The sequence below is a fragment of the Paroedura picta genome, chromosome 16, assembly GCF_049243985.1.
Source record: "Paroedura picta isolate Pp20150507F chromosome 16, Ppicta_v3.0, whole genome shotgun sequence".
In the NCBI taxonomy this organism is placed as follows: Eukaryota; Metazoa; Chordata; class Lepidosauria; order Squamata; family Gekkonidae; genus Paroedura; species Paroedura picta.
In genome coordinates this window covers 30,426,062-30,448,321 of record NC_135384.1, presented here as the reverse complement: position 1 = coordinate 30,448,321, position 22,260 = coordinate 30,426,062, and the positions used below count along the sequence as shown (strand labels likewise).

The following is a 22,260-nucleotide window of genomic DNA, read 5'->3' as shown; positions in this document are numbered from 1 at the left end:
TCCTGGGATCACTTTGAGGCTTATCCCCTCCTTCTGTGCCAGGCCCCTTTCGGGGCAGCAGAGGGGGGACGAGGGGCTATCTAGGCCACCCGGCCGCTTTCTGTGCCGCAGCTCCCGCTCGGGGCGAAAATGACAACGGGATGGAGAAATCGACCGTAATCCTCCCGCTGCCACCATCAGGCTCCAGCAGAGCAGCTGCACATCTGTCAGTCCCCTGCCCATCTGGCCAGATGCTGCCTGCCTGAGGAGTCCCCGTCCTGCCCAGCCCTGGCTCCCCTTCACCCCCACACCCCCCCTCTGGCTGGAAGGAGGGCTGCCCAGGCCTCCCATCAGTGGCTGGGCCTCTGTGTCCAGGCCTGTGGAGAGCCCTGTGTGTGTGTGTGGGGGGGGGGTCCAGGGGGAGGCAGCGGAACAAGTGGGAGTCCAGCCAGCAGCACCGTGAGGAGAGGGGGGAAGGCCCTGGTGGGCTGCCACCAGGTCTTCTTGCAATGAAGGGCAGTGTGGAGAGCCAGGCTTACTCCCCGCTCCTCCTCCTCCTCCTCCTCCACAGGCTGCCACCTGAGTGACCTTGAGCCAGTCACAGTTCTCTCAGAGCTCTCCCAGCCTCACCTACCTCACAGGCTGTGGGCAGGGGAGGGCAGTCGAGAGTAAGATGCTTTGAGACTCCTTTGGGGAGTCATAGGTGGGGTGGGGTGGGGTGGGGTGTTCCCCCCTCCCCGTGCAGCCAGCGGGGTGACCGTGGGCCATTCCCCTTCTCCTCGGGCTGTTCCCGCCTGCCTGGCGAGGTGGGTGTTGTGGGGAGAGGGAAGGGGGCCAGTGTTGCTTCTCCCTCTGGCCCTGGCTGGGTGGCTGGGCGGGCGGAGGGCCCGTCTGGGGCTGGTCTCGGCGGCGGCGGCGGCGGCGTCCAGACGGGGCGGGGTGGGGCTGGTGCGCGGGGGCGCGCGGGGCGTCGGGGGCGCGGGCGGCGGCGGCGGGGGCTGCGGCGGGCGGGCGGCCGGGCGCGCAGGAGAGGGAGCGCTGCGGCTCCAGCATGGGCGTCGGGCCGGTGGCTGCGCTGGCGCTCCTGGCGCTCCTGGGCGCCGCCGACGGCAGCTTCTTCTTCAGGCGTGAGTGGCTGCCGGGCGCACCCCTGCATTGCGGCACCGGGCGGGGAGGGCGGCGGCGGGGCGGCCACGGGGGCGCCGGCCGGGGCAGCAGCAGCAGCGGGAGGAGGAGGAGGAGGAGGAGGCGCCGGGGCAGTGGCCGCCAGCGGGCCCGGCCCGGTGACCTTCAGGGTACCGCCGGTGGCCTTGCGGCGGCAGGGGCCCGCCGGGGATGGGGATGGGCCCCTGGGTACGAAGGAGGGACCGAGCCCCGAGCCCTTTCCACGGGCCCGGCCGGCAAGCTTCGGCCGCCCACAGGGGAGGGGGTCCGGCGGGCGGGCGGGCCGGCCACGTTCAAGCTGCGGGACTCCTGGAGACGGGGGGGAGGACGGGGCCTGGTGGGGCAGTCGGGAGAGGAGCGGCCGTTCCGGGGGATGCTCAGGCCCCACCTGGAGGCTGGCATCCCTAGGCGGTGGGATGTGGGAGGGGGTCAGGTTGCCAGATCCACCTTGGCGGACTCCTGGGGGCTGGGCGGTGGAGCTTGGGCGGACGGGCGGGACCTCCGTGGGGTGCGACGCCCTCCTCGGCTCCCGTCCCCCCTCCCAGGCAGGGGAACTAATCCCCGCAGGCTAGAGAAGAGCCGCGATTCCAGGGGAGCCCCCGGGCCCTCCTGGAGGATGGCATCCCCCTGGGCGTGGGTGCTTCCCTTCGGGGAGGTGTCTCCTGCCGGGTGCGAGGGAGGCCTTGCCCTCCGGGCCTGCGCTCTTCTCAGGAGGGAAGGGGGGGCTCTGGCTTCTGCTTCCATTGCTCCGATGGGGCAGCAAGGTGGGGGGACAGGGCCGGGGCAGCTTTAGGGGAGCAGAAGTGGCCGTGAGCAAGATGAGTTCAGCCCCTGAGGAAGGGGCACAGACCAGCTCCAGAGCAACCTGTCTGCCGTCCATGCCCCCCCCCCCCATCTCTTGGCCTGTGTGGACATTTCCCCTTTTATCATCCCCATAAAGAAATCTTCAAAAAAACAGATGCTGGGCATGCAGGCGGCAGGGGTGTCTTGTCTCCCAGTATGTGTGTGTGTGTGGGGGGGGGCTGCTTTCACCTCAAGGCTGTTCTTCCTGCTGCTGTCCATCCTGCTGAGAATCCCTCGGGATCCAGTGGAGCCTCTGACAGGGATGCTTCCCGGGCCCATGCCTGGCCTCAGCCCTCCTGGTTGTGGTCCACTCCTGGCCATGGATTGGGGCTTTTCCTGGGCTGCTCCATGTTTAACCTAGAATAGCCACATCACTGTAGCATTAGGACATTATCATTATTTTGACTCCTTCCTTCCTTCCTTCCTTCCTTCCTTCCTTCCTTCCTTCCTTCCTTCCTTCCTTCCTTCCTTCCTTCCTTCCTTCCTTCCTTCCTTCCTTCCTTCCTTCCCAAAAGGAGTCACTAGTTCTTTTGGTTGAGAAGTTATAAAGAGAACTGAGCGGCCAATACTTTTTTCTTTGAACACTGCAACGAAGAGCACTTCAGATGAACTCGTTCCCAGCTTTCACCTTTGTAAGCAAAGTCTGCTGCTGAACGCCGGACATTGTCCTCTTGGGGGAGGTGTTGGCATTGGGTGAGGCAAGGGTCCTTAAGGAGTGCCTCCCCATGTGTCACCCGCAGGAAGGTGGCGTCCCCTCTGGGGGCTACCTGCGTTTGTTTGGGGCAGTGAGGTCTTTCTTCACGTGCTGCCAGGAGCAGAGAAATCAGTATCACCGGGCCGCCTTCTTTCTTCCGGACGCAAACGCCTGAGACAGCCCATTGCTGCGACTGGAGGGCATCTCAGCCTGGGGTTGGGGAGACCCGCTCATGGCGGGCAGAGCCAACTAGTGGCTTCTGCTGAGCGTGCCTCCAGATGCCTGTCCCCGCGGGTGTGCAGTGGAGTCCCAGCCGCCTTGACCCTCCGTTCCAGAATGGGAGCTCTTCCCGCAGGTTGTCTTTCTGCCGTCTTGGGAGGCCTCCGTGGTCTTGGGCGGTGCTTGTTCCGGGAACCTCGACTTACGTGCTTCAAACAAGCTCCAGTGACCAACATTGCCCCGACTGGATGGCTGATGCCCCCAAGCCACGCTGCTTCGGCATGTGGAATGATGACCACCTCCTGCCCTTCTGCTCCCGGTGGATCGCCTTGTTTTTGCCCCCGGCAGGGGTGACTGCTCAGATAACTCAGAGGGAGCCTCTCGTGAAGTCTGCGAAGAAGAGAGTGCTTTCTTAATTGCCGCCTGGTTAATGGCTCTTCCTTGGAACTGGCTGCAGAGAACAGCCCTTTAGACATTCTGCTCTGGAACAGGGACAAAAATAGAGGAAGTTCCCGTCATCTTCTTTGAGTGGTTGAATCACTCCCTGGCTGGACACGCCACCCTCAGAGCAAACCTCCGGCCCCTGTTTCCCTCAAGCCTCCAGCGCCTGCCCGTCTCTCCTCAAATGCTGCCCTCTGTCATGGCCTGGAGGGAGAGGTCCCAAGGGGTCAGAGACAAAACTGGCCGCCCCGTGGGATGGACACATCCGCGGTGGATTTCATGGGACGGCGGCTCAGGGGCCAGTGGGCAGTGATTGGCTCAGGTCGGCCGCACCCAAATGCCCGGCAGCGGAGCTCCCACCTGGAGGCGGGCCGGAACTGGAAAGCCCAAGAGGCCCGCTTGGTCCGGGGCAACTCCACGGGGTAGCAACAAAGGGTTGCTACGTCCTTCAAACTCATTTAGGCTTCCTGCGGGATGACTGGCCATATTCTTCTTGCACTGGGACTGGGATCTTATTGATGAGTCCTCAGAAGAAGAGGGGATGTTTTGGTGGAGAAATGTTGGCTCTGAAGGGGGCCCAGGAAAAGGTGCCAAAGAGGACCCCTGAGAAGGTGTTGGGGCCTCTTTCCTTGGAAGGAAGGCTAAGGGAAGTTTAGTGAGGAAAAGTGTTCCTCAGTGCCATGGGGCAGGATGATGGAGGTTGACAATATGAGGACATTGGGCCGGGGGGGGGGGAAGAGGGCGGAGGAAGGTCTCTCCCTCTCCCGACCTACTGGGATCCAGGAGCACCCGTGCAAGTTCAGAAGGGGACAAAGAAGTCCTTTTCCACTCAGGGAGCAATTAACGTGTAGGGTGCTGTGCTGGTGGCTGTAGGTGTGGCTTGAAAGCAGAAGGCTTGGGAAGACAGATTCATGGGGGAGAGACCCGTCCACAGCTGTGAGCCCTGGCGGCTGAAGGGAGCATCCGCATCCAGTGGTCGAAAGCCAGGCCTAGGAAGCAGCAACGTGTGTGTGTGTGTGTGTGTGTGTGTTTGTGTGTACGTTTGGCTCCTCTGTCCTGCTTGTCGCTGGCTAGAGCCTCCGAGTGTAATCTGGGCATGTACAGACTGAAGACGTGCAGCAGCCTGCATCCGGCTTCTGGCAATCCGAGGCCGAGTTTGCCCCTGCAGGCTGAAGCCCCCACAGCTGCCCCTGGGGAGGGATCTTGGTACAGGGGTGCCCCTTCTGCCTGCCCGGAGCACTGATTTCTCCCCTCTCTCCCCTTGGCAGGGCATTGCTCGGATGAACTGGTCGGCCCCCTCTACGCCTGGAATCTCGGCGCCTCCTCCCGGTCCAGTATCTTCCGTGCTGCCACTTTCGCCCGGCTGTATGGTGGGTTTCCCGCGTGGGGAGAGCCCGGCTGCCCCACATCCCCCATTCCTGCAACCAAGTAGCATCAGGCTGGCAGAATAAAACCGGAGCCGATCCGAGCCTGACAGGAGGCTTCCAAAACGGACTCTGTGCCCAGAGGGTGGGGGGGGGTGCCTCCTCTGTCCTCCACAGTGGCCCCATCTGCAGGCGGAGCGAGGGGGGGGGGTCTCCAGCCTCATCTAGTGATCTCTGCTGAGCAGCGCTAGATGCCCTGGCTGGCTGCAGATTAGAACACAGTCTGAGTCCAGGGGCACCTTTAAGAACAACAAAAATGATTGTGCAAAATATTGTGTGTGTGCACACTTAGTCAGTTGCCAGATCGCTGACAAGGTCTGCTCTGCACACAGAAGCTCCTACCTGGAATGAAACTTTGTTGACCTTCAAGGTGCCTGGCTGGCCTCAAGCTTTGTCCAGCTGCGAGGGGGACACCCCAGACTAGCTTGCCCTGTTCACGGAAGCCCCTGCTCTTTTGATCTGGCGCAATTTGGCCTTAACCCACATCTCGCCAAAGGGCAGCAATTCAAGGTTCTTTTTCTTCTAAAAAGCTCTGAGCGGAGGGGGTGCAGGGGGTGTTGTTCAGTGTTTGTGAGGTGCCGTAGATGCCCCAGGGACTGAGGCCGAGGGCCCAGGTGCCAACACGCATGTTCCTGCCGCGCAAGAGGCATTAGCCGTCCCTCTGCCCTCCCTGCAGGGGTTGGCGGCTGGTCACCGGACCCCAACGACAAGCATCCTTGGCTGCAGATTGACCTCACCAAGAAGTGCCGAATCAACGCCATAGCCACGCAGGGGACCTTCAACTCCTACAACTGGGTGACGCGCTACATCGTCTTCTACAGTGACCATCCCAATAACTGGAAGCCGTATTTCCAGCAGGGGAGCAACTGGGTGAGAGAGTCGGGGCCTCCTCTGCCCTTCCAGCAGAGCGGGTGGCAACGCCTCGGGTTGGAGGGTCCCCCCCGCCCCCACTGTGCAGGTCTGCATTCCTCATCAGCAGGAAGATGCTGCTTGTGCACGGACAGAAAGGGGGGTGTTCTGTCCCCTGCTTTTGCCAAGAAGGGGCTCCTGGGCCCGTGAAGCTCCCCAAAAACCAGTTTCTAACTTCCCACACCAACCTGGAGACGAACCACATACCTTTGGCTATGGTTTGGCCCTGGAAGTTTCCTTGTGGGGTGATTTGATGGGCCCTCCCAGGCTGCGCTCAGGCACCCCCGCCAGCCCACAGGAGGCAGGCAGCAAGAGGACTCTCCCCACAGGCCCTTCCCCGATCCAGCAGTCGATTAAAAAGTCACAACGGGGTTTGACGGGGTAAGAACGGAGCCTCGATATAACCCAGCAGAGCCAGCAGGGTGTGGTGGCGAAGAGCAGCGGCTCCTAATCTGGCGTGCCGAGTTTGATTCCCCACTCCTCCACATGCAGCCAGCTGGCTGACCTTGGGCTAGTCACAGACCTGATAGTGCTGTTCTGACCCAGCAGTCCTGTCAGAGCTCTCTCAGCCTCACCTGCCTCACAGGGTGTCCGTTGTGGGGAGAGCAAGGGAAGGTGATTGGAAGCCGCTTTGAGACTCCTTCGGGCAGTGAAAAGCGGAGTATAAAAACCCCACTCTTCTTCTTCTTCCTGCTCCTCCTCCTCCTCCATCAGGGCCTGGATGGATAACTCTGATCATGAGCAATGCCCAAAAGAGGCCTGCTGTAATTGTGGCTGCTTGTTTTTAACTGCTTGGTTCCCCAAAAGGCTTGGAGGGCCTTCTGAGCAGGCCAGGTTCTTCCCGGGGTCCCTCCAGCCTCTCTGGCCAGGGCGTTTCCCCCTCTCGGTGATGTTGTCCCTTCCTCCCCGCAGACGTTCTTTGGCAATGTGAACGAGAGCGGCGTGGTCCGCCACAACCTGCACCACCCCATCTTGGCGCGCTACATCCGCATCATTCCCGTGGCCTGGAATCCTCATGGCGCCATCGGCCTGCGGGTCGGGCTGTACGGCTGCTACTACCGTAAGCGAGACAGCCCCGGCTCCTTCCCAGAAACTGTGGCCGCGTGGACGTGTCACGGGGGGGGGGGGTGGCCGCTGGGTGTTGAAGCTTGGTGTCATGGGTAGGGGTGGCAGACTCTGATCTGGAGAGCCGGGTTGGACTCCCCACTCCTCCTCCACGGAAGGAGAGCTGGTTTCTAGACGCCACCTGTGCTCCGTGGCTCCGGACCCACGTGGCAATCTACCTGGTTCTATTCTGTGCCTTGTTCTCTCTGCAGAATCCGACGTCTTGTACTTTGACGGTGACGACGCCATCGCCTACCAGTTCCGCACCAAAACGGTCCGCACGACCCAGGACATGCTCGGGTTCAACTTCAAAGCCATGGAGAGCGAGGGGGTCTTGATGTACGCCGAGGGGGCCCAGGGGGACTACATCAGCGTGGAGCTGCGGCAGGCCCGCCTGGTGCTCAACATGAGCCTAGGTGAGCGGGGGGGGGGGGGAGGGGACACCCTGCTGATCCAGGGGCCAGGGCGGGTTCTGGGTGCAGGCTGGGAGGCAGCACAAGGGCCAGGCCAGGGAGCTCAAGGAAGCCTCCATCTGCCGTCAGAGCGAGTGTGGGGCTGGTAGATCTGCGGAGGACCCCGCTTGAGATCCAAGGTAGGAGCGTAGCTTACGGTGTAAATGACCGATGCGCAGCTGGATCCCCTCTGCCCCATCCAGGCCGATTAAACCTGAAACGGACCCATCGCATGGACTGGCAGGAAGAACCATTGTTTCCTTATCCTTATGGGTGTAGGTTGGGGGTTCTGAGTCCCTCTCCTACCACCGGGCTGAAATCAGAATGAAGGGCTGCCTGCACTGCCCCCTGTGGACCAGGCCCCCTTGAACCCACGGATTTAACACAGAATAAAAGCAAGAAAATGCAGGGTCCCACACTGACGCATGCATGAACATGGTTTACATGGTGCTCCTCGCATCTTTAGTTGTGAGAACTGAACCCCCAAAATGGGAGCCAGAGAAGCCCATGGCTGCAGTCCGGCTGGAGCAGGGTGTTGGAGCATCCACACAACCTTGTCTCCTCACTGGCCACCGGCCGGGGTTTCCTCGCCTGCTTTGCACAACGCTCAAATCTGTCTGCTTTGCCAAACCACATTTAATCTCCCGTCTTTTCAAGTGGAACCCTGGAGAGTCACTCTGCGTCTGAGTAGACAGCGAGGACTTTGGTGGGCTACGAGGCAGCCTAGTGCGTGTGCGAGGAGGACACCTTCTTACATCCGGGCAATCCCGTGGGGGTGGGGGGGGGGTGCTCTCCGCAATGGCCGCTCTCTGCCTCCCTGACCCCGCCTCCCTCCCCTAGGCAACAGCCTGCTCAACACCAGTGGCGGGGAGACCACCATGACCCTGGGCAGCCTCCTGGACGACCAGCACTGGCACCAGTTCCGCCTGGACCGCTACCGGCAGTTCGTCAACTTCAGCCTCGATGGGGAAGTGCTGAGATTCCGCCTCAACGGGGCCTTTGAGCAGCTCGACCTGGACACGGAGGTGGGGCGAGGGGCTGCGAGGGAGAGAGAGACAGAGAGAGAGACAGAGACAGAGACAGAGACAGAGACAGAGACAGAGAGAGAGAGAGACAGAGACAGAGACAGAGACAGAGACAGAGAGAGAGAGAGACAGAGAGAGAGACAGAGACAGAGACAGAGAGAGAGAGAGACAGAGACAGAGACAGAGACAGAGACAGAGAGAGACAGAGAGAGAGAGAGAGACAGAGACAGAGACAGAGAGAGAGAGAGACAGAGACAGAGACAGAGACAGAGAGAGAGAGAGACAGAGAGAGAGACAGAGACAGAGACAGAGACAGAGACAGAGAGAGAGAGAGACAGAGACAGAGACAGAGACAGAGAGAGACAGAGACAGAGACAGAGACAGAGACAGAGAGAGAGATAGAGAGAGAGTACCCCCACAAGTTCTGGCCCCCCACTCTCCATTCCAGCCTCTTCTGGGACAGCTGCCCAAAGCGGCAGGGGCGTGTAGGAGCTCAGGGAGCAAGCCAGGCCCAGGCTTCTCTGCCCTCTCTTCCAGTGGGGCGTCTGATCTGGGGAACCGGGTCTGACTCCCCACTCCTCCTCCACATGCAGCCAAACGGATGGCCTTGGGCCAGTCCCAGTTCTCTCAGAGCTCTCTCAGGCCCACCTACCTCCCAGGGTGTCTGTTGTGGGGAGAGGAAGGGCAGATGATTGTAAGCCGCTTTGAGACTCCTTCAGGCAGTGAAAAGCAGGGTATAAAACCATCTATTTTCCTTCTCCACCACCTCCTCCTCCTGCTGAGTCCTCCCGGACTGTTGATATTTATGTGTTTATGTTTGGAGACTTGTGTCTCTCTGGCCTCTCAGGAGGGGGAGGCTCGTGCCCCCCTCTAACTCCCCTCTGAGCTGACCCGCCATCTCTTGCTCTGACCTCTGGGCAGATCTTCTTTGGAGGGGTGATCAATCACAGGAAGCAGCGCCTGGCCTATCGGCCCAACTTCCGCGGCTGCATGGAGAACATCGCCTACAACCTGATCTTCATTAGCAACTTGGCCTTGCGCCGCTGGCCCAACATCCGGTTTGAGGTGAGGGTGAAGGGGGGGGCGGGGGGGGGGCTACAGAGCTCCCGCTGAGAGGCAGCAGACAGGCGCCCGGGGGAGGGCGGGCAAGAGCCTCATGCAGCGGCAGGGAGAAAAGCAGGAGGGGACTGGACACTGGGCTCATTTTGCAGGCCTTGTGCTCATTCTGCTGTGGGCTGGGGGAAACCAGGCGGTATTCAAGGAGCCGGAGCCCCCTGCCCACCCTGTCTTTGCCCACCTTCTGCCTGCCCCACCCGTGTTTCAGGGCCCAGCGGCCATTACTGAGCTGCTCCCACCTGGATGGCCAGAGCCACAAACATCGCTAAAAGCCGGCCTGGCCCCAAACGCACAGACCGGCAGTATTTCGTCATAAAAATAATAAATGCCACATTCATCATCATCAGCAGCAGCATTAATTGACTTAATTGAAATGCTGCCCTTCCCTATGGCTCAGGACAGCTCAAAATGCATCTACAGATAGTATAAAATATAAGGTTTCAGTGAAATTACAGTTAAAATCATTTAAAATTAATTAAAATCATTTAAAGTGGTGCCCATCGCATCTGACCGTCTCCTAGTTCTGGGGGAGGGGTGTGTGGAGATGTAGGGGTCAGGGGAGGGGCTTGGGCCAGGAGGCCAGCGGACGTGGGCAGCAATTCCTGCCCTCAACCGGAGTCCTGGGAGAACAGCTCCCAGCTACAAGCCCTGTGGAGCACTTTCACGTCCCGCAGGGCTCTGACCTCCTCCGGCAGAGCGGTCCCCCCCTCCCCCCCCCGGGGCCGAAAGGCTGGGCTGGGCGCAGTGCCCTGGTTGAGGCGCCAACCTGCAGCCCGGCTTTCCTCCCCCTCCCCCGCCTCTTTCTCCCTGGCAGGGCCGGGTGGGCAGCTACTGTCGGGACAACCTCCTGTTCCCCTTCACCTTTGCCGGGGTCAACAACTACCTGGAGGTGCCGGGCTACCCCCGGAGCAATGCCTTGTCTGTCCGCTTCGATTTCCGCACGTGGGACTTTGTGGGCCTGCTGCTGTACACGCCCTTTGCCGACGACATGGGCTGGCTGGAGATGGTGCTGAGCGACGGGCAGGTGAACGTCACCATCGCTCAGCCCAAGTCCGACACCAAGGCCAAGAAGCTGGAGTTTGCCGCAGGTAGGAGGGAGGGAGGGGGCCAGCCCCGGACGTCTGGGGTGGGGGGAGGTGGGACTGCCCAGAGCTGCGGCCTGGTTGTTGGGGAGAGGGGAGGCTCATCCGAGTTTGTGGGGCTGCTTGGATACATGAAGCTTTGGAGATAATGAGCAGCCCCTGGGATTTTCTCAAGAAGCCATGATTTGTTTGGTTATTGGGCAGCAGGAGTAGTATAGACAGGAGATTCAAGGATTGTCCGGCAGCCAGGCAAGAGATGCTGGGAGGTTGTCTGCCATGGCCTGCCCCCACCTCATGACCTCCCTCGTGTTCCTTGGAGCCCCCCCCCCCTTTCAAGTGCTAGCCAGGGTCAGCCCTGCTTCGCTCCCAAGATCACGGTCTGTTTAGCCTGGAGAGGAGACGGCTAAGAGGTGATAGGACCACCATCTTCAAGTACTTGAGGGGCTGTCAGAGAGGAGATGGAGCAGAGCTGTTTCCTGTTGCCCCAGAGGGTCGGACCAGAACCAGTAGCATGAAGTTAATTCAAGAGAATTTTTGGCTCTCCATCCGGAAGACTTTTCTGCCAGTTAGGATGCCGGCCAGGCTTAGCTTCTGAGAGCTGATGACAGGATGGGGCCGGCCTGGGCTGTGAGCCGTCCACGAGCAGCCTCCCCAGGTGTGCTGAATGTCTCCTGCCCCCCGTCCCCCTCAGGGTATCGCCTTAACGACGGCTTCTGGCATTCGGTATCCTTGAAGGTGCACGAAACCTCAGCGGTCATCACCATTGACGACCAGAACGATGCCAGCTTCCGCGTTGACCGGAACATCCAGCTGCGGACGGGGAACCGCTACTTCTTCGGAGGTGAGTGCCGGGTGGGCGTGAGGCCGGGGGCCAGGCAGGGACCGGTGGGGAGAGTCACTCGTTGAATGCAACTTGGCTGGCCTCAGAGGAGCCGGACTGGACTCAGACGCCGTTCTGCTGCTTCAGATCAACAGACCTGCTCCTTGCGGGAACCCAGTCTGTGAAGGACTATTTAGGCAGTTGCTGAGTCAATCCGAGAGGCACCTTCCAGCTCAGTCCGGGCCTGGCCCAGAGAGTCCCGTGGCTGATGCCTTTCTCTTCCTCGCTCGAGGCCACTTCTGCCCCTCCGTGGCTGAGGGGACGAGGACAGGGAGGCCCTGCCGGCTGACTTGACCCCCGGGGCGGCTTCGGCGTGGGGAGTGCTGTGTCCCCCCCCCCCCCGTTCGGCTCAAGCCCAGGCGGGGCTGTCTCGTGCCTTCCAGGCTGCCCCAAGCCAGCGCTGCGGACTGGGTGCCTCTCCAACCAGACAGCCTTCCACGGGTGCATGCAGTCGGTCAGTGTGGACGGCAAGGCCATCGAACTGGACATGGTGCGCCAGCATCGCCTTGGCAAGTACTTTGAGGTGTACTTCAACGTGTGTGGCATCACGGATAGGTACGCCTGCTGGAAAAACAGTCCTCGCTCGGTCAGGTTGTGGCTTGAGTTATTAGGGGAGGGGGCTGGTAGTCTAGGATCCTACCCAAACGGGCAAGTCTGCAGAAGCCGCGTGTAGCAGCCCAAGGCCCGAGCGGCTGGTGCCTCACGCCCTTTCTGTAGTTGTGCAGGTAGTGTGGGGCAGTGGTTAAAGAGCGGCAGACTCTAATCTGGAGAACTGGGTTGGATTCCGCTCTCCTCCTCCTCCTCATGAGCCAGCCATGGTTCCCTTAGAGCTGTTCTCGCAGAGCAGATCACTCAGAGCCCTCTCAGCCCCATCTCCCTCCCAGGGTGTCTGTTGTAGGGAGAGGAAGGGAGAGTTTGGGGAGCTGCTTGGAGACCCCTGCGGGCGGTGAAAAGGGGGTATAACAACCAGCTCCTCCTCTTCTCCTCCGTCTGGTCAGCGCCTTGATGAGAGACCCGGGAAGGAATCCCAGAAACGCCCCCCTGGTGCTCCCCACGAGCCATGTGGGGTTCCGTGGGGCCGCCAAATGCTGGGCGCAGAGGCGGAGAAGAGCAAAGCGGGGGACGGTGCCGTCCCTTACGGGGCACTTATGTTCTCCTGGGAGGCAGGCGGGCCCTGTGCTCTTCACCATCCAGTTGGGGGTCAGCTCACTGACCGCTCCGCCTCTGGTTCTCCGGCATTCTGTGGACGTTTGAAGCCCCAGAATGACAGCTGGGCCTCGGCCACCTTATCCTCCTCCTGAGCCGCTGGGAAGAATTCGGCCTAGCCTGGGCTTCCCTTTTAGGAGGAAAGTGCCTTAATGGTATCATGTCAACAGTAGCCACAAGCGCGATCCATATTGCACAGCTATCTGCACATAAATAATGCCAGTCAGAGCTGGAGTTAAGGGGGAAATCCCACGACTCCTCTGCTCCATAACAGTTTCAGGGACTTGAACAACTAGCAGAATGAATCAGTTGTCCTGGGGGGATTCAGAGTTCAGGCCGGTCTTCAGGGGAGTCTTGGAGGCCCCCTTTCCAGTGTCGACTTGCTCCCCCCTTCCTTCCTTCCTTCCTTCCTTCCTTCCTTCCTTCCTTCCTTCCTTCCTTCCTTCCTTCCTTCCTTCCTTCCTTCCTTCCTTCCTTCCTTCCTTCCTTCCTTCCTTCCTTCCTTCCTTCCTTCCTTCCTTCCTTCCTTCCTTCCTTCCCTTCCTTCCTTCCTTCCTTCCTTCCTTCCTTCCTTCAGGTGTACTCCCAACATGTGTGAACACGGCAGTCGCTGTATCCAGTCCTGGGACGACTTCCAGTGCATCTGTGACCTGACGGGTTACAAAGGGGAGACCTGCCACAAACGTGAGACGCCGCTTGAGCCACTGGGACGGGAGGGGGAGGCCGGAGGAGGCCGCTGCGCCTGCTGACCTCCGGCTTCCTCCGCCTTGCAGCCGTTTACAAGGAAACGTGTGACGCCTACCGGCTCAGCGGGAAAGTGTCTGGCAACTACACCATTGACCCCGACGGCAGCGGGCCCCTCAAGCCCTTCGTGGTCTACTGTGATATTCAAGGTTTGGAGGGGAGAGCGGGGCCATCTGTCTGTCTGTCCGTCCGGATCTCTTGTCCTGCCTCAGGAAGGGTGGCACAGTTCTCCCCTTGAACATTTCATCCGGCCGTTTCTTAGCCATTTCTAATCTGGGTTTTCCAGTCTGTGTGGCCACAGCCTGGTAATTTTAGTCCCTGATCTTTCGCCTGGAACTGAGGCTGACTTTTTCGGAGGTGAGAAAAGACAAGGTGGGAACCTCTCCCTGCCGGAATTATTCCCATCTTCTTGCGTCCTACTTCTGCAGTATCTGGAAGGGGGGGAGAAGAACCTTTCTGAATGACTCATGAAAGGGGATTTGCTGCTTTGGGGGCTTGGCACAACTGTACCCCTTTGCCCCCTCCCTCCGGCAGCCTTCAAGGCTGCTTGCTGCAGCTGGACATTAGCTTTGGAAGACCCCAGCAGGCCCTGCTCAGAGATTTTTCGCTTTGTCTTGCCCCAAAACGTAGAAAGCCCACGTGGTTCTGCGGAATGCCCACCGGGACTTCAGCTGTGGGCTGTCCTTTTGTCTTACGCAGAGGACCGGGCATGGACCACTGTGTGGCACAATCGGTACTGGGCCACCCGAGTGAGCGGCTACAGCCCAGAGAAGCCCTTCCTGGGCATCGTGGACTACTGGAACGCCTCCTGGGGCGAGGTGTCGGCCCTGGCCAACGCCTCCGAGTACTGCGAGCAGCGGATAGAATTCAACTGCTACCTCTCCCGCCTGCTCAACACCCAGAGTGAGCTTGGGGTGGGTGGGGTGGGGGTGGGGGGGGGACATCCTGTGGGCCCTGCGCTCTCTTGCTGGCACACCGATTCTGGGGTGCCAACAGCCACATTGTGACTTGGGAAGGGGTTCGAATCCTGGCTTCACGCGTGTCCCTCCTGCTGCCTTCCAGCCGGGATGCCCCTGAGCTTCTGGATGGGCCGGAATTCGGAGCGGCATTATTACTGGGGGGGCTCCCCGCCGGGGCTGGGCCGCTGCGCTTGCGGCATGGAGAAGAGCTGTGCGGACCCTCGCTTCTACTGCAACTGCGACGCCGACCACGCCGTGTGGTGAGTGGGGTGGGGGGGGGAGTGCCCCCCCCCTCTTTAAACAGGGCCAGCGGGTAAAGGAGGGGGATGGCTCTGGCTGCTCAGGAACCAGAACAACAGAAACGGGGTCCAGCCCCTGTAGGGCCTTCTTCAGAGTCTAATTCTAACACACTCTTATTCATAAAAGGTAGGATATGTACGTCACTTTGGGACTCCTTCGAGTAGTGAAAAGTGAGGTGTAAAACCCAGCTCTTCTTCTCCTCCTCCTCCTCCTCCTCCTCCTCCTCCGTATTCCAGGCGGACAGATAAGGGGCTGCTGAACTTTGTAGACCACCTTCCAGTGACCCAGGTTGTGGTGACGGACACAAACCGCACGGGATCAACTGCCCAGTTCACCCTGGGCCCATTGCGCTGCTATGGAGACCGTGAGTAGCCACTGGGGAGGGGGGGGAGAGGATGCAGCATCCTGGCTGCGACAGAGATGGGCAGGAGCCCCGTGGGGTGCTACCCCAGACCCCTCTCCTGATCCCCCTTCTTTGGCTCGCAGGCAACTCCTGGAACACGGTCTCCTTCACCAACGGGACACCTCTAATCTTCCCCACCTTCCAGGTGAACTACAGCCTCGACATCAGCTTCTTCTTCAAGACCTCGGCCCCGACAGGCACCTTCCTGGAGAACGTGGGCCGGAGGAATTACATCCGTGTGGAGCTCAACAGTACGGAGTCCCGAATTCAGGGGGGGGGGGTCGGGGGGGTCGGAACAGAGACCTTCGCAACTGCCTTGGCTGAGACCTCCAATTAAAATCCAGAGTAGAAATGTGCCTTTTGCAACGAGAGGAAAGGGAAGCAGGTGCTAGCCAGCCCTCAAAGGAGAGGCCAGATGTGCCAGGTGTGAGGGGCCACCACCGGAAACGCCCTGTCTCTGGTCACCTTCCACCTCCGCTCTGAAGGCACAGCTTGGAAGGGGGGGGGACAGTCCGGCAGGTGCCTGAAAGCCTGAAAGCTCAGAACCAGCAGTTTGAATTTTGCTCGGAAAACAGTAGGAGATTTCCCAGCACGGGGATAGTACGATCCTGTTAAACAACTCTTGGCAGCACCCTGGCTGTGCTTTCCGGCGGGGACTCAGGTGGGAAAACATTGGAATGCTTGATTATTTCAACTGCCCTCAGACTGACAGGTGAGGCCTGTATCTGAGTGAAACCGAAGGCATGAAGCTTCCAGACACCAGGAGAAGTCACCAGATTCTCCGGTCTGTTCCCATCGTAGGAAACAATGGAGGCCGGGTGGGGGCACCCTCTCTGAGCCCCGTGGGTCAGTCTTTCTGCCACTTGGGGGTTCTTTTGAGGAGAGGCTCCTGTTTGGGGCCTCTGCCTCCAACCCCAAACCCTCCCCCCCCCCACAGAGCCCAGGAAAGACAGAAAGGGGAACATTCCCATAGACCTCAATGGTGCTGAATCAATTCAACCGAGTCCAAAAAACCTATGGGTAATGTGGGCAAATCGGATGTGGTCCAAACTGCTTTGTTCCGAATCAAAGGTCCAATTCTCACCCTCTTTGCACATCCCTGGTGCCTGTGCAGAGGAGGCAATGGGGACCACCTCTGTTCCACCCCCCTGCCTTGAAACCCCCCGTCAGCCGGCCACAGGTGGACAGACCCTCACCCCCCCCCATGCCCTGTTGTTACGTCTGAGTCTCTTCATCTTCAAGGGCCAGAAGGGTGTAAAGATATTCCGCGGGTGGCCGTACCAGATGCCTCCCCCCCCCCACAGCGCCTCTCTTCTCCCGCCCCTCCCAGCTTCCCGGGACCTGGTCTTTGCGTACGACATTGGGAACGGGGACGAGAACCTGACGGTGCACTCGGAGATGCCCTTCCACGACAACGAGTGGCACGAGGTCAAGGCAGAGATCAACGTCAAGATAGCCCGGCTGCGCGTCGACCGGAGGCCCTGGGTGGTGAGAGCGGCCCCCGCCCAGAGCTTTGTCCACATGAACCTCACCAGACCACTCTACGTGGGTAAGGAGAGAGGAGGCAGGGCGTCTGGGAACTCCTCACGGGGGGCTGCAGGCGCCGCTGGGTGGGATGGGGGCTCAGGGGGGGGGCTCTACTCCGGAGAGATGGGCCAGTCTCCCTCTTTCTGAAGGGCAGGGGACGGTAACCCCCTTTGAGGCTCCTTCAGGCAGTAAAAAGTGGGGTACCAACCCCCAGCCCTTCTCCTTCTCCTTCTTCTTGGAAGGAGATTGATGCTGGGAAAGCAGTGGGGGGGGGGGGGAGGGTTAAAAGAAGTCTTCGTACCGCAGCCTGAAAGAGCCCGCAGGTCGGCTCGCCTCTCCGGGGTCACTCTGCCCACGTCCTGACGAAGCGCGCAGGCTCAGGGGCAGGAGCCCTCGGGGGGCCTCTCTGGCCTTGGCCCTCTGAAGCAGCCCCCTCTGTCCCCCTCGGCCAGGCTCCGCCATCTACTCCCTGCGTCCCTTCCTGGGCTGCCTGCGGGGCCTGCGCATGAACGGGGTGACCCTCAACTTGGAGGGGAAGGCCAACGAGAGCCTGGGCGTCCTGGTGAACTGCACGGGGCACTGCCGCCGCCCCCTGGTGCCCTGCCAGAACTACGGCACCTGCGTGGAGCACTACAACCACTACAACTGCAACTGCAGCGTCTCCGCTTACGAAGGCCCTTTCTGCAACCAAGGTGAGGAGGCCGTGGGCCGAGGAGGGGCCGGGGGGAGGACGAGAGCCCCCACGGGCGGGCCAGGCTGGGCCCGGCAGGACTGCGGTGGGTGAGGGCTAGACTCCTGCCGTCTTTCCTTCCCGCCTCTTTTCAGATATCGGCGCTTACTTTGAGCAAGGGAGCCTGGTGCGCTACGACATCATGACGACGCCCTTGTACGTGGTGCAGGAGTTTTCCAACATTGTCCGGCAGCCTCTTCAGCCGTTGCCCGGCTACAACCTGACCGGGGAGACGGTGGGCCTCAACTTCCGCACCTCTACCGCCCCGGCCGTCTTGCTCTACGTCAGCACCTTCGTGAATGATTACCTGGCCATTTTGCTGCGGAACGATGGTGAGCCCGGCTGGTGTCCTCCGGCCTTTTTGCAGATCGGCGGCCCGGCCACAGGGGGGTTGCTACGGGCAGATCTGTCGTTTCTATCCAAAAGCTGGGAGCCAGAAGGGGCAAGGGAAAGGAGGGGAGCTCAGTCGAGTGCCAGGTCTCCAGTGGGGAAAGGGCCAGCCCCACGGGGAGCCCCCCTCACAAGAGAGAGCTCAGCACTGGCCAGCAAGGGGGGGGGGTCCTGAGAGCGGGGGTCTTCCGAGGCTGCCCCTCATCTCTGATCTTCGGGGCAGGCTCCAATTGCTGGGTGGGGGTGGGGTTGATAGACAAACCGTGCAGCCTTCCTGCTTCTGACTGCCCCCCCCAATGCCCCCCCTTGCAGGCATCCTTCAGGTGCGCTACCAGCTGGGCACCCTCCCCTACGTCTATTCCCTGAGCACCCGCTCCGTGGCCGACGGGCAGCCACACCGTGTCAACGTCACCCGCGTGAATCGGACGCTGTACACCCAGGTACGCGGGGGGAAGGGGAAGGCACAGCGGGGGCCTCTGGCCATGTGGGGCAGGGAGGGTGGGTGGGTGGGGGAGCACCCCAGCCCTGCCCCAAGGCCAGCGAATGACCAGCCAGCCTCCCCCCTCCCCATCCGGCCCCCGCGTGGTCAGCCTCAGCGCCTCTCCTGCTTCTCCCTCTCTGCAGCTGGACTATTTCCCGGTCACTGTGCAGCACTTCTCGGCCTTTGTGGACAGCAAGCTGGACTCCCCCAAGGCCCTCTTCCTGGGCCGGTTCATGGGTGAGCACTGGCTGGCTGGCGTCCCGACCGGGGGCAAACGCTCTGCTCCCACGCAGACCCTCGTCCTCTTCCGTGCTCCTCCGGGCCGACTCCCCCGCTGGGCTTCACCTCCGTTCTCCCCTGATTCCGCCCGTGCTCTATCTCCCTCCACACCCACCACTGCCGGGAACTCCCCTGGCGTTTCTGGACTGCCAGCCCACCCGTCCGTCCGCCCGCCCGCCCACCCGTAGCAGAGCGAAAAACCCAGCCTTCTTCGTAGGTTGTTGTGCGGTGGCGACGGGGATGCCAATTAAGTGCTTAATGCGGATCCTGCCTTCTCCGGCTGCCGCTTGCCCCGGGGTTGCTCTCGGCCGCCTGTGCCAGCCTGGCTTGGCACCAGCTCTTGCCCATCTTCTTAGCTTGTGGGGCTGGCAATGGGCAGGGTCCCAGTCCCCGCGGGTGCTCAGGGCCCAGATCAGCCAGGAAGTGGGGGGGGGGGGGGAGGAAGAGCTGGCCTTCCGCTGACTCTCTCTCCTTGGCTGCTTCTTCCTGGCCCGCAGAGACGGGGATGATTGACTCCGAGATCCAGCGGTTCAACACGCCAGGCTTCACCGGCTGCCTCTCCGGGGTGAAGTTCAACAGCCTGGTGCCTCTCAAGGCCATCCTCCGGCCGGACGGCAACCCGGTCAGCCGCTTCCGCGTCGTGGGCCGGCTGGTGGAGTCCAACTGTGCCTCCATGCCCTCGGCCTACACAGAAATCCCTCCGGAGCTGGACCCCTGGTACATCGACCCGGGTAAGAGGGCAGGGCAGGGGGCCGGTCGGGGAAACCCCCCTTGAGTCCGGGGTCGGCGGGAGCTTGGCTGGGCCTTCTCCCAACGGGGACGGGAGCAGCCACTGAGCGCCCTCCTTGTCTCTTGTGTTCTTCCAGTGGACTTCCTTTACATCCACGATGACGGCTGGGTGGCCATTGTCAGCGGAGGTGAGTGCGAGAGAGAGCAGGGCCGGGAGGGGGGCAGGGGCCTGGGCTGGGCCAGCGCCAGGGAGGACGTATTGTTCCTTCCATCCGATGGTCAGCGTGCGTCGTGCAGCCAGGAGATGGGAGGATTGTCAGCAGGCAGGCAAGGGATGTTGGGAGGGCGTCTCCCATCGCCTCCCTCTGCTCTCTCCCACCCAAATCCCCGGAGGTCTCCCTTCCAGATACTGGGCAGGGTGGGCTGTGCTGAGCTGCTGCGCTCTGATGGGGTGGGGCGTGCCCGGGCTGCTAGAGTGCGCCAGAGGTCTACCCCACCCCCCACTGACCGCCCACCTCTCCCTCCCCGGCAGTGGTGGTCTTCCTGCTGCTCCTGCTGGCCGCCGCCGTCCTCCTGCTCTACCTGCACCACCACCGCTACAAGGGCTCCTACCGCACCAACGAGCCCAAGGCCATCCACGACTACCCCAGTGGCGAGAGCAGCGTGAGCAGCGGAGGGGGAGGGGGAGGGGGGGCTCCCATCCTGGCGGCCAAGCCGGGGACCTCCCGGAAGGACCAAAACCTCCCCCAGATCCTGGAAGAGGCCAAGACGGAATAGCCGGACGGAGCCCGCAGGAGGAGCGGCACCGTCACCCGGAGGGGCACCCCCGCCCCCCCCCTCCCGCTCCTCAGCGCGGCCGACCTTCAGCTGCCAAAGGGACCTGCTGGCGGGGAAGCCGACCCCCCCCTCCCCCCCTCCCCCCCACGATGGCTTGTCTGTTGCTTTGCCTTGTCTCACCTGCACACCCCGAGAAAGGAGGTCTCTCCTTCCCGTCTGGCCCTTCACCTCAAGTCTATAGCCCTCTGCTGCCTTTTGGGACTGCCAGGTCCCGATCCGTTCCTCTCTCCTCGCGGGGGCCGAGGAGGGAGCCCACGTGGTGCCGAAGCAGTTGCCAAAAACTCTACTTGATTTCCACGCAGGGGTTGCTCCTCCACTTCTCCTCCCCTCGGGACAGCTTGATGTCTTCCATCACCCAGGCAGGAGGCCGGGAGGGGGCGGGGGGGCCGGCAACAAAGCCCCTTTACGCTGGACTTCTTTCCAGCCGAACGTTAGAGCACCTTCGGACTCGGAGAGAGACGTGACTGTCGATATTGCACTTTTTTATTTTCAAGAAACAAAGAAAATGCAACGCGGAATAATCCATGCTGGCCTTTTCACGTGACTCTGAAGCACATAGTCTTCCTGCTTAACCGCCTAGCGCCAAAAACATAAGCCATTAGTCGAGCAATGCAATATATAGAGTATATTTAGAGTCGGGCACGTTATATTGTGCCCCGAGAGAGAGATCTATGTGCAATATAGTCTCTGCCTGCCGATAGAGATGTGCAGCCGCAGCGCATGGGAGAATAGCTTGCACTTTGCTAGCACATGCTGCTTTCGTAAATCAGGGTGTCGAGAATCTCACGGTATTTCTACTTGGTTCGCCCTCCCCTTTTTTGTTGTGGGTCTGTGCACTAGACAAACTAGGGTTTTTTAATTCTGTCACTTTGTATAAAAACACAAAAGCGGGAGAAATGTTCAGTGTCTCATGTTCCGTTTTCAAGTGAGGTGTCGTCTGTAGTCTTGTTGTGCGAAGGGGAGAGGAAGGTTTGCTGATCTCCTCTTTGGAGGTTCGGAGGAGGTTCCGGGGCAGGGGCAAAATGTATTCACTTTATCCAAAGGCCTTTCCAAGGCATCTCAAGGGTGCGTTTTTTTAAGAAGGACCTATCAGGTTGATCCAAATGTGAAGGTTACGCAAATTAAAACCAACCAACCAACCAACCGGCTGCTGGGTTGTCCTGTTGTCCTCTGCCAGGCCACGGCCCCAGGCCACGTCACGCAGGGGCTGGTCTCCTCTCCTTCGCGGCTCCGACGCAAGGGCCGTTTCTCTCCCAAAATGCATCTCCGAAGGCTGCACAGCCCGGGTTTCGTGGGCATCGCCATCATGCCACAACACAAAGCGTCCTGATGTGCAGATAGCCCAGGTGGTGCAGTTGTGAAAAGTGTTGGGCAAGGATCAGGGAGGCCCAGGTTCGAATCCCCACCCTGCTCTGGAAGCTTGCTGGGCAGCCTCGGGCTAGTCGGACTCTCTCAGGCTCACCTACCTCACAGGGCCGTTGTGAGGATAAAACGGAAGTCAGGAGCCAGGGGCCCCAGTTGGGGAGAAAGGTGGGAAATAAGTTCATTTGGGGGCCCTGCCCTCCGGATCTCAGGAGCCAGGAGGTTATGATTTAGGCTACCCGCCCTTCCTCTGCAGCCAGCCGTGCTTTGCCCCACAGCCCGACCATGGCAGGCCTGCCCTTGCTGGAAGTGCTGTGCTTCCTCTGCTCACAGCTGGCCCCTGACAAGCCAGGGGGGTCCCTGCCGGGAGGGGGCTGGGCAATTGGCAGCACCCACCTGAGGAGAGACGGCCAGAACATTCTGCCCCAGGGCAGGGCGGGACGGAGACTTCAGGGGCTCCCAGTCAGCCCACAGACGCGGGCGGGTTCTGGGGACGGCAGAGCCCAACGGGAGCGTCTCCTGGAGCTGGGAGAGACGGCCGTGAGCCCTTGTGACGCTGCCTCAGGCTGCAGCGGGTCCACCCAGGCCCGTACTGCCGACTCAGCCTGCCAGCTGCTCTCCCAGGGCTCCGGCAGAAAAGGCTCTTTCACAGGAGGGAGGATCTGATCCTGGGAAGCAGCAATGCTGGGTCCGAAGTGGACACTCGACCACTGAGCCATAGCCCCCCCCCCGCTAAAGAAAGGAGGGAGGGAGGGAGCCTCTGCCGCTGAGGCCCTGCTCTGCAGCCCCACGGCTCAGGACACGGGGAGTCCCGTTCATTATGGACCCAGCAATCGCAGATGCTGCAGACGCTGCTGGAGCCCCAGCATCAGGGGCGGAAGGGTGGGAAGGCTGGCAGCAAGCCCCACCCTTGGAGATTTGCCCCCCGCTCTGCTTGCAAGGCCAGCCGGCAAAGGGCGCTCCCCTGCTTGGGTGGGGCTC

General features: G+C 60.9%; 1 protein-coding gene across 1 annotated transcript; it reads left to right on the top strand.

Annotated features, from left to right (window-relative positions):
- The first annotated feature begins 986 nt into the window (after positions 1-986).
- On the top strand, positions 987-21,056 carry CNTNAP1 (contactin associated protein 1). The gene is made up of 24 exons (XM_077314197.1): positions 987-1,106; positions 4,609-4,710; positions 5,441-5,634; positions 6,586-6,733; positions 6,990-7,193; positions 8,070-8,254; positions 9,176-9,319; positions 10,185-10,458; positions 11,144-11,293; positions 11,716-11,887; positions 13,116-13,222; positions 13,312-13,431; positions 13,982-14,185; positions 14,345-14,501; positions 14,778-14,905; positions 15,028-15,195; positions 16,275-16,493; positions 16,924-17,163; positions 17,297-17,533; positions 17,904-18,031; positions 18,216-18,309; positions 18,849-19,082; positions 19,218-19,268; positions 19,613-21,056. Exons 1-24 carry the CDS (start codon positions 1,031-1,033, stop codon positions 19,855-19,857), a joined length of 3,981 nt encoding a protein of 1,326 aa, XP_077170312.1. The 5' UTR covers positions 987-1,030; the 3' UTR covers positions 19,858-21,056.
- The last annotated feature ends 1,204 nt before the right edge of the window (positions 21,057-22,260 follow it).